Raw genomic sequence first — 10,450 nt, 5'->3', positions numbered from 1 at the left:
TAACGAATTAAAAAGGTAATTAAATTATTATTATATATATAGGAATTTAAATAAATAACTAAATGTTTATATATTTCAAACTTAGTTAAAAATCCATGTTATATTTAAGAAGTAAATTAAATTAATGAAAGTAAAAAAACGTTTAAATATTTATGTAACTATCGTAATATTTTTAAAGTTTGTTCCTTTAGGAAAATAAATAAATAAAAGAAACATAAATATCCGACATAGAAAACCACTTTTGTGCACCATTTTTGCTGTTGCCGTTGACAAAATTGCACCAATCCGAAACTGGTAAAGACAAGTTCTTGGCTCAATAGGTAGACATTTTGGCACACATTGAGTATCCGCCCCGTTGAATCCCTTGCATGGACAGCAAGATCTAGTTGCAGGCACTTTCTAGGAATTGGCAACGCCCCCTTAGAGTCAATGAAGCGAAATCGATGGCCCGCTAGCAAAGCGCATAATTTAAAACAGTTATCAACATTGTTAGCTTTGTTGTGGCATCTTAATACACAAGTTAACAGGCTAGGCAAAAGCAAACAAACAACAAAACATCATTGATGAACACAAATAACAAATTTGTAGAAGCGTTGAAACTTGTTTAAAACACCTCAGGGGAGGAGCTGTCGCAAGTAGCCAGCAACAACCGAAACAGCAACAACAACAACGTGGCCATAACAGAAATCAAGTCACAACAAAAAATTTAAATATTTATACATTTCAAGAGAAATATATTTGTGTATGCGAGAGAAACGAATGGGGACTGACGACTGGCTTACATTTCGCTTTGGCGATTAATTAAAGACTCATTAAGAATTTGTTTAACTCAAGCGATTAATTAAAAGGCTGTTAGACGTGAAAAGGGTACACAAACCACAATGCAAACAGAAATCTCAACAAAACACGAAGAACATGTGTCGCCAGGTGAAACACATCACACTAAAAAACAACCAAATGAATATATTACTTGCTATTTTAGCTTGAAGCAAAAACAAAAGACTTAGGCGACAAACTTGTCAAGGCAACGACAGCTACAAAGCATTATGATCGATCGATCGAATTGTTTTCTTTGTTTATCTTTTTTTATTGTTTAGTATATGTAATTAAAGTGTGCTTTTACTTGCGATTAAGCAACATTTTTTGATCAGTAAATTTGTTGATTTGTTTGCTCAAGTTATCAATATTAATAAAAATGCAAGATGATGCTTCGGGCTAAGGTGAAGAAAAATCGTTTGGGCAATGGAATTGAAACGTCAAGAGCCGAAATTGGCTAAAAAGGAAAACGACAAAGTGTTGTTGTTGCTGCCGATCTTGTTACTGCCGCCTGAATATTAACACATTATAAGCAACGCGTGCGTTTGAGTGAAAAATGAACTCAAACGAAACCAACACACAAACTCACGCACACACACACTCACATTTTGCTGCTTCTACAGTGTGGCGTAAATTATGCAAAGTCATCAAGTCAACGTTATCCAAACATCAATTGCTTGGACTGACTTCTCGACTGCAGCCGTTGCCTGGGAAAATTAGCATAAGCCAAGCGCGATACACGACGAATAACTTGGATGAACGCTTTGCCCCGTAGGGCAGCCAGGCAATTCAATGCCAGGAATGCTGCGTTGATGCAGTCACTTTGATAGCGCGACATTAGCAGCAATTTATATGCAAATGCGTGAAACAAGCCAGGATCGGGATCGGGATGCGAACTGGAGATTGATGGGCTCATTTCATAAGATGATGCAGGAGCTGATATAGCCTGCAACGGTGAGAGCGAGACAGCAACATATATTCAGCGTCATTAATGCGAATCATTAGCAATGCTCGTCGATAAGATCGGGTGCAAATTATGCCGATCGAAGTCTCTTTCTTTCTCTTTGGAACAGCATCTTCAGCATATTGCTATTCGCCGACAATGATTCATGAATCATTTCCACATACGCTAAATGGGCGGTGAGTGCGTAATTTTTAATTGCCAATTAAAACTGGTTCAATTAAGAAGTGAAAGTTGCGAAATACATATTTACTTAATTTTTTTGTTACGTGTTTAAAAAAAAGTCCTTGCTGGGTTAAAAAAATTAATTTCAATAAAATATTAATTTATCATAATTAGGAAGAATAAGAAATTTTGGTGAAGTCTGGCTATACCATAATATAATTACATTTAAGATAAAAGTGATTACTGTAAATATACATATGTAAACAAAATGAAATTCAATTTAAATACATACATACATTCAATTCGGGCTACTAGCAAACCAAATGAATTATCAATTCATAGCGTATAAAAAATACTTCAAACTAAATTTTTTTGTGTGTATTCTTTAATCTTATAATACAAAATTATTATTTTTACATTGTATTTAAATAACCCTCAACAATTCGATATAGAGAATCTGGCAAATGAAGCTTCTCAAAGTGTACAGTTTGAATTTAGCTGCACGCAATAAACGAACAATGCCAAATGCTTCACAAGTACATGTATTGCTGATAGTCTACTTAAAATTGTAGTATTTTTATACAAATTCTGAATAATTAATAAAATTTAAAGTTAACCAATGTTTATTAATTTTTTGCTCATTGAAATTCACACCAACTAATTTTCAAACTAAGTTAGCAGCACCATAAATATCGAGTAACACATAATGCGTGTGCAGCTAGGCGATACTATCGTGAGTAGCAGTGTGCCCATTTATGTACCTGTTGATACTTAATGTGCCTTGGTATATTTTACTACGAAACCTACGGTCACGCAGATCAGCAGTAAATAAAGCCGTAAAAGTGATGCAGAACTAATTAAAATTAATAAGAACTTGCAGAATGGGTGAAAATGTGAATTTGTTGCGTGCACTAATTAACTGTGCAGAGAAAGCAGCAAATATTGCACGCACATGTCGCTCCAACAGTGAACTGCTAGCTCTGCTGGTCCAGGAGAAAACTGGGTCCGAGGCTAACGAACGTTTTGAACATGACTTCAAAACTCTAGCTGATGTACTGATACAGGAAACCATTAAGCATGAGATTGGTGAACTGTTTCCGGCCATGCGCGATGCCATACAAGGTGAAGAGTCGCCAAATTTCACAAACAAACTGGGCCAGAAAGTGACAATTGCTGTGGGTGAGAATGAAGCCGCAACCGCAGCATGCCTCAGCGCTGTTCTTGGAGATGACCATCAAACTGCATCCAACGCACTTGTTGCTGAAGTGCATCGTAAGGTCGTATACGACAACGCTAAGTTGGCTGACATTCCAGAGATGCCAGCACAGCTTGACTACAGCAATTTGGGCATTTGGATTGATCCCATTGGTAAGGGATTTTTCTGCAAATGAATCTTGTATAAATTAAAAATTACTATCATTTTTTAGATGCCACTGCCGAGTACATTTCGGGGGACACTGTGTTCACCAACTTTCCTGGCATCACATCGACGGGATTAGATTGCGTCACAGTGTTGATTGGTGTCTATGAACGCGACTCTGGCGTTCCAGTTATTGGCATAGTTGCACAGCCATTTGCCAACAAGCTGGAGGAGCATGTGTACAGCACTTCATTATATTGGGGCGTCTGCTTGGCCCAGACAAAAGCCTACAACTGCCATAACTTTCCTGGCCACGATGACCGTGGCAAGATTGGCATTTTTTCCAGCTCTGAAGATGCCAAAATACTTCAGCGTTTTCGCGATTTAAAATACGAACTTGCTTTCTCCGCGGGAGCTGGACATAAAGCTCTTAAGGTGATTACCAATGATGCGGACGTTTACCTGCTTAGCAAGGGATCCACATTCCGATGGGACACCTGTGCACCTCAAGCTATTCTTCGTGCTCTGGGTGGCGATGTGCTCAATTATACCGAAAGTATCAAGGAACAAAAGCCCGTGCCATTAAAGTATATCGAATTGGTAACAGACTCCGATTGGAAGCGCAATGCGAATGGGTTAATAGCTCTGCGCGATCTCGAAGAAGTAAAAGAACTGCTTCCCAAGCTGCAGAATTAAATTTTGGTTTTACACTTGCTGTTGTAATATATTGTTGTACATGTTTGTATCAAATAAATAATGGATCTCAATCTTTAAACAAAACGTAAAAATTAAATTTATTTAGTTTCATAACTTTATGTCGATAGCGCAATACACATTTGGTGTACATTAAAACTAGTAAACAAAACAGATCGGGACTTTTTCATATCGTCATTGTTTTAAATTGATTTTAAAGTAATTAATTATTTTGAAATTAATATTAGACTTCTTCATATCGTCATTGTTTTCAATTAATTAATTGAATTGAAATTAAAATTAGATTGATATAAAGAAGCTAATTCCTAAACAAGTTCCTTAGATAATATTTTGTCCAACGTCGGAATGCGTATAACACAAGTGTTGGGCTCCGGTCCAAGCGAAGCAATGCAATTGATTTTATTTTTCGCAATAAGATAGTCTTCCAGTAACTTGAATTTACCAGACTTGTCAAAACCTGAAATCGAATAAAAAATAATCTAAAATCTGTAGTCTAAAACGAACTCACCGTCTATGAAGCATTTGGTTGTAAGTATTGGTTTTACCAAATTGGCTGGAATAGGTTTTATATTCTCAATTGAAACTATGTCCGTGTTGCCGTAGTCACAGAACAGAATGTTCGCTTCATTATAGCTGACCTCAATACAAACGCCACGATACCAAGAATTGTCCTCGCTGAAAACTGCCAGACACATTTCCCCGACGCTATAAGTAAAGCAATATATTAATTGGATGTTCTATTTAATTTACTATTTAGTTACTTACTTGGGTATATAACCAGGCAAAAGTTGCTGATCTGAAAGTCCAATCTCCGCCACAAGATTAAGCAGATTTTGAAAATTTTCAGCAACCTTCTCATTTGCAAAATAGCAACCAAAAACAAAGCCAGTCTTTTGCATATCCACAGCAGACAGAATCATAACTGAGATTTCCTCGTTAAACGGCAACAGCTCGTGTTTCATGTCATCAAAGTAATGACGTTTGATTGGCTTAGCCTTTGCATCGAGAGCCAAAGCCGGACTCGGTGTACTTGGTGGCGATGGTGGCAAAGGCGGTAAGGCAGAGATTGGCACTGGGGCTGCCTGCGATGTAAACATCAAGGGCAACATCCGAGCCATTAGCGAATGCGGCTCCTCATTAAAGCCCACTAAATCAAGAGTGCTGCATGTGGAGTCGGAGAACTCAACGAGCAGCTCCGACTTTTTCTCATAGAGATTCATTAATAGATTGAGAGCTGATGTATTTGGGGGCACAGCAGTCGATGGAATGGTGCAGACGTTTTTGATGTTAGAGCGACAAAGACTAATTGGCAAATGCTCCAAAAATGCACAAGACTTGCGCAAATATGCAGCAGACACTAGGTGATGAATGCCAGTGTCAATGTTGAGCACTCGGTAATTTTCGTTGTCCGACTTGGATTTAACCTGTCAAAAGATATTTTTAATTACAAGAGAACGCTTCAAATTAAATTATGTTACTTGCCTCTGCGCGATAAGCGCCTCGATTAGGGCAGATAACAAGCACAATGCTGCTGACTTCAATCTCGTCAGTGTTGGCAAATGGTGCACACTTCTGTTGCAGCTCCGTGAATATATTAGAGTACTCCTTGGTCTTCACAGAGCTTATGCAAATCTCTTGATAGTTAACAACGCTTGTAATGTAGACCAAGCTACCGCTTGCGATTGGCTCGCAAAAGTATTTGCAATTCAGCTCTTTAGCAAACTGTCCCGTAAAGCTGGCAATGCGCACAGCGCAAATTTTCTCGTTGTGTGCCAATAATGTGCCACGAGCGTTCTCCATGTTCGCTTCATCAAACTCTATTGCCAGATCTTTTAAGTCTGAAAGGCCGACTGCATGTTCTTTGGGCAACATGATGGCAAATGTTCGCAGTGGCAACGCGAACATCTCGTTGGGAATGCGGAGCACCTCATGAACGATGGAGAAGCAGCCCTCATCCACTTCGTAAATCAAATATTTGATAGGCTCTTGAATGAAATCGATCAAGAAGGCACGTCGGAAGCCTTGTTTGGTGCGAGCTGCCACAAAGATTGGAAGCTTAGCGTTCGGAAATTGTATGTTAAATGGCTGAGCAACGTTGCCGTTCAAAATTGAGTCTAGCTCTTCGTTGAGCTCGTTCAACTCTTTAATTTGCATCAATGCCACTTGCGGCTCCTTGCGCTCCACATTGGTTTCCAAATTTTTCAACCAAGATACGCCCGCATTCTTAGTCATCATTTGAAAGGGCAGCAACTCCAATTGTGCTGAGCTATCCTTGAGTTCAGCGAGCAAGTTGCCGTCCTGGTTCTTGGTACCTAACAGACGCAAACAGATTATCTTATTTTCGTAACACTCGTGCGCTACGTTCTGAGGTAGCATCACTTTGAAAGCAAAAGCTTCGATTTCGGCCATGAACGGCACAGCCAAATAGATTTCGTCAATATCGAACTTGATCATACTGCCCCTGTCAATAAGTCGTACCATGGCGCAATTCAGCTTCGGTTGCATTTGCATTATCTCGCCCCGATAAAATTGTTGTCTCCAATTAACACCCACCAGTTCGCCAACTCCCAAGTTCTCCAAGCGGCATTTATCCTTAAGCACCATGTCCTGAGTTAAGCGCTCCAGGCGCTCAATGTTCGATGATTCCACTACCCAAATGGCGCCCTTATTGTTTACGTAAGTAATGCGACATTCGAAGAATTCATTTGCATTGGGCAACACTTTTGTGCGCCAGACACAACTCAGATTAGTGTTGATTGATTCGGCTTTTTTCGCTGAAAAATTATCGCTTTTCGCCTCGCTGGCTGTGTAGTTAATGCTGCAGTTAGAAATTGACTTCTCCAACGATTTAACGGAGCCATCAACATTCGAAGTTCCTTCATTCCTAGAATCCGCTGTGCGGGTAATGAGAGGTCTGCAATGATAGCGCAGATTTTACAATTCAAATCGTGCGCATTTATTGAATGTCCCTATCATACTTACGGCATAGTTGTGCAATAGTATTTATGTCGCTGCCAATCCGAGCGCTGACAAGCAGCTTGACAATAAGGTTCGCTACAACGCTGGCACATAAAAGTGGCCACATTTCCACAAACCACACAAGTCATTTTTTTACGTGAATTTCAATAAAATTCTTTTATTTCGCCGATTTCAATAAAATTCTTTTTTTTTTAATTCTTTTATTTCGCAAATGATCGAAACACGCGTGTTAACGAGTAGGTACAAAACTAATATGGCCGATCTAACGGTTGTTTGCCGACTGCTGTGAATTGGGGACTGTAAATGCAGCGAGGATTCCGAGTATCTATTACAAACTGACTGATTGAATCATAACAGGTGCACAAACAGTTATGCCAAATATTTTCTTTAACTAAATAAATATTAACTTTAACTTTCAATATGTTAAACGTTTTAAAGCGCTTGATCGCTGAGCTAGCCAAGGTATCGATACTTTTTTCTGCTTCTTCCTACTCTAGTTGTACTTGGCGGCAGTATCTTGAAAATATAAAAAAAAAGTTATCGTTCTGGGTGAATGTCACATATCGCGTCACTCATATTTGCAGTGTTTGAACTCCATAATTTATATTATTTACAAAAATAAAAAAAATTTAAAGAATGACGCTCTGTTTTGCTACGGTATTTTTTAAACTTTTTTTGTAGTTCAACACATCAGTAAGACCGTATTCACAAAAATGTATTGGTATTTTTAGTTGAAAAAATTAGACATCGGAAGGTCGATTTAAAACTAATAAAAAAAATGTATTTTGAACAGAAAGGGTAAAAACAATTATGAGGAGAACAATCAAATGGTAAGATTTCATGGTAAAATTTCCATGAATTAACATCTGATTTTAAATTAATTACACTAAAATCGATCTCACCGTTATTGAATAATGGAAAAATATTCTCATTGCTTAACATAACATATTATTTACCGGAAAAATAGGCTGCTTACTGTTTCTAAATGTCACATATTTTACGCAGAAAAAATTTTTATCTGAGACAGTATTGCCAGATATTATGAAAAAGTAATGCCATCAATATTTCATATTGAATACAGCAATGTGGCAACTCTGCAATTGTAACGTCTAACAAGATACAACAAGTGTTCGTAAAAGCTTTGTATCTGCCGTCCTTTTTTAACTCAGTCTCTGCGTGTTTACAAAGCGGACATGTGAAAGCTAAAGCAAATTGGCTTTTTCTTTATTGGCTGTCAGACAGAGAAAGGGAGTCGTTACCGGCCATGCATTGTTGTTGTCTGTTGTCTAGCAACGTGTGACGATTCCGTGCAATTAAGCTGCATCTGTTGTGGGTGCTTTCAAGTCGAGACAAATTGTCTCGAAGGCAAAAGTGTATATTCGCATATATCAGGGGTGCTCAAATTCGTCTTATGGCAGTGCGTTTACTAACACAGACACAAGAAAACGTGTACATATGTAGCGGCGCTTTTGTGTTGGGGCGCAGCTGTGCACTGAGAGAAATTACGATTCTCCAATTCATCACTCATTTTTCTAACCCACCAAAAATTTAACATAACGCTGATTCGACCACGAAATAAATCAAAACCCAACCCAGACAGAAGAATAAGTTCCAGTGCATGTGCTCGAGAAAAAAACAAAAACAAAATACATTGCGGTCAGCGAAGCGTGACGATGGAATGGTTGTTTTGTTTCGCATGCAAATCGAAGTGCACGGTGCGTATGGGCGCACTAGCCATAAGCACAGAGCATCTACAAAACAAAAGTGCATTATAGGCTTCATCCCTGGCATATATGTACGTATGCATGTATATGTTTAACAAAGCCACAGCTGATTATTGCAGCTCAACATGTGTGTTGTGCGTATGTGTGAAGTGTGTGTTTGTGTAAGTGTGTGGGTGTATGTAGGTGAATTCAATTTCGTGTAAATGTGTACACATTGTTGTTGTTAAGTTGATTTGCCGTTGGTTACAGTTCGCTAATGAGCTGCAGGAGCTGTTGAGTCACATAGGCTGATAAAGGCCTCGGCTCACATAAACTTGAGCTGGGCGCAGGCGTCACGCACGCACACAAACACACCCACACACAATGCTCTCATATGCATGTGTGTGTGTGTGTAGACGTAGTGGCTTTAATTGCCATGCTGCTGGGCAGGCAGGAATGGGACAACACTGTTTACTTCGCTTCACTTCGCGTCGCACGTTTAGTTGCCAGCCAGGATGGGATTTATGTTTGCTGTACATGAATGTTGTACAAACAATTTAGCTGTAACAGTGACACATACACACACTCTAACTCTAACACACACATATACATACTCACACATGTGGCGACCTCCATTTAACACCAAACGTGTCATTTGTGGCCATTTGCTGGTTGCTTGTTGGTTGTGGCATTCTCTTCGTTTCGCTTTATGGTGTTGCGCAGCTTTTGTGGTCTATTAAGTGGCTCGCAACAGTAAATCAAAATATGTGCGTACTGCATATAATCTTTATGCGGCTTGTTCAACATGTCGTATGGGTTATTTTGAGGCATATAACACTTGCCTCAAGTGAGCAACAAGCTGTAGGCAAGCACAACTGGCAGACGGACAGGCAGCATTGCCCATTTTAGTTGACGTAAACAGCACATCCCATAAAAATGACACAAAGTGCTAACAAAACAGTTTTAAGTGCAAGCGAAATGAGCGAATGACAGCATGGCGAAATGAACATCGTCGCATTAACTGAAGTTCATTATAAGTGAAAACAAAACAGAGTGAGATAGAAATGGAGACAGCAAAAGAGAGCAAGAAAGTGAAAAATTTGTAAAACAGCATTCAGTGAAGCTGGCTTTGCTGCATGCAACAGGGGGGCAGCTACAGCAATTTTCGCTTGCAACGATAAGTCGCGCACTAGACAAACTTGCAGTGGCGATGTCAACGGCAACTTAAGCTTACACTCAGAGAATGAAACTGATTTTTGAGATTAAATTTAATATAAAGACTTGGTTGCAATAATTTAATTGTGCTATCTCCCTTCTCAATAGATTAAATTTGTGCCAACATATAAATATTTAGATCTCAGAGACGCCGGATTTCTTACATTTGTTTTAGTAGTTGAATGTTCTGTACTAAATTTTTTTTTCACTTTTTGTATTGCTTCTCAACTTTATATTAATAACTAATATATATTTCAAGATATTAGCTTATAACTCGAAAAACGTTAAAAGTGTGTCTTTCTAAATAAATTTTCCAAATTTCATTACGATGGGAAATAAGATGTAGAAAATATTACGGCTAAAATTCGAAATTAACAAACATTAATAAAGTCCAAAATTGATGATTTGGATAATATTAAGAAATAAAAATCGAAATTAAAAAGCCATAAAGTATTGTATTGTAGTAAACATATTCTAGTTTATTGATCGGAGTCAAGTTCTGGCGGTCAAGATTTTAAGTACATAGAGCAATGAAGT

At 38.4% G+C, this 10,450-nt stretch overlaps 2 protein-coding genes across 2 annotated transcripts; one reads left to right on the top strand and one right to left on the bottom strand.

Annotated features, from left to right (window-relative positions):
* The first annotated feature begins 2,735 nt into the window (after positions 1–2,735).
* LOC133836879 (inositol polyphosphate 1-phosphatase) lies at positions 2,736–4,095 on the top strand. The gene is made up of 2 exons (XM_062267473.1): positions 2,736–3,310; positions 3,370–4,095. The coding sequence occupies exons 1-2, from the start codon at positions 2,824–2,826 to the stop codon at positions 3,996–3,998; spliced, it is 1,116 nt and encodes a 371-aa protein (XP_062123457.1). The 5' UTR covers positions 2,736–2,823; the 3' UTR covers positions 3,999–4,095.
* LOC133836878 (uncharacterized) lies at positions 4,072–7,158 on the bottom strand. The gene is made up of 5 exons (XM_062267472.1): positions 6,999–7,158; positions 5,499–6,930; positions 4,782–5,440; positions 4,525–4,721; positions 4,072–4,473 (listed from the first exon to the last, which is right to left on the bottom strand). The coding sequence occupies exons 1-5, from the start codon at positions 7,121–7,123 to the stop codon at positions 4,322–4,324; spliced, it is 2,565 nt and encodes an 854-aa protein (XP_062123456.1). The 5' UTR covers positions 7,124–7,158; the 3' UTR covers positions 4,072–4,321.
* Between the last annotated feature and the right edge of the window lie 3,292 nt (positions 7,159–10,450).

This window comes from Drosophila sulfurigaster, chromosome 2R, assembly GCF_023558435.1.
Source record: "Drosophila sulfurigaster albostrigata strain 15112-1811.04 chromosome 2R, ASM2355843v2, whole genome shotgun sequence".
NCBI classification, from domain to species: domain Eukaryota; kingdom Metazoa; phylum Arthropoda; class Insecta; order Diptera; family Drosophilidae; genus Drosophila; species Drosophila sulfurigaster.
This window is presented reverse-complemented; position numbering and strand designations above follow the sequence as displayed.

Excerpts from the sequence above, each read along its gene's own strand:
- LOC133836879 (XM_062267473.1), top strand. The coding sequence starts at position 2,824 with ATGGGTGAAAATGTGAATTTGTTGCGTGCACTAATTAACTGTGCAGAG. Across the intron at positions 3,311-3,369 it reads CATTTGGATTGATCCCATTG|ATGCCACTGCCGAGTACATT; the intron begins GTAAGGGATTTT and ends ATCATTTTTTAG.
- LOC133836878 (XM_062267472.1), bottom strand. The coding sequence starts at position 7,123 with ATGACTTGTGTGGTTTGTGGAAATGTGGCCACTTTTATGTGCCAGCGT. Across the intron at positions 6,931-6,998 it reads TACTATTGCACAACTATGCC|ACCTCTCATTACCCGCACAG; the intron begins GTAAGTATGATA and ends CTATCATTGCAG. Across the intron at positions 4,474-4,524 it reads AACCAAATGCTTCATAGACG|GTTTTGACAAGTCTGGTAAA; the intron begins GTGAGTTCGTTT and ends ATTCGATTTCAG.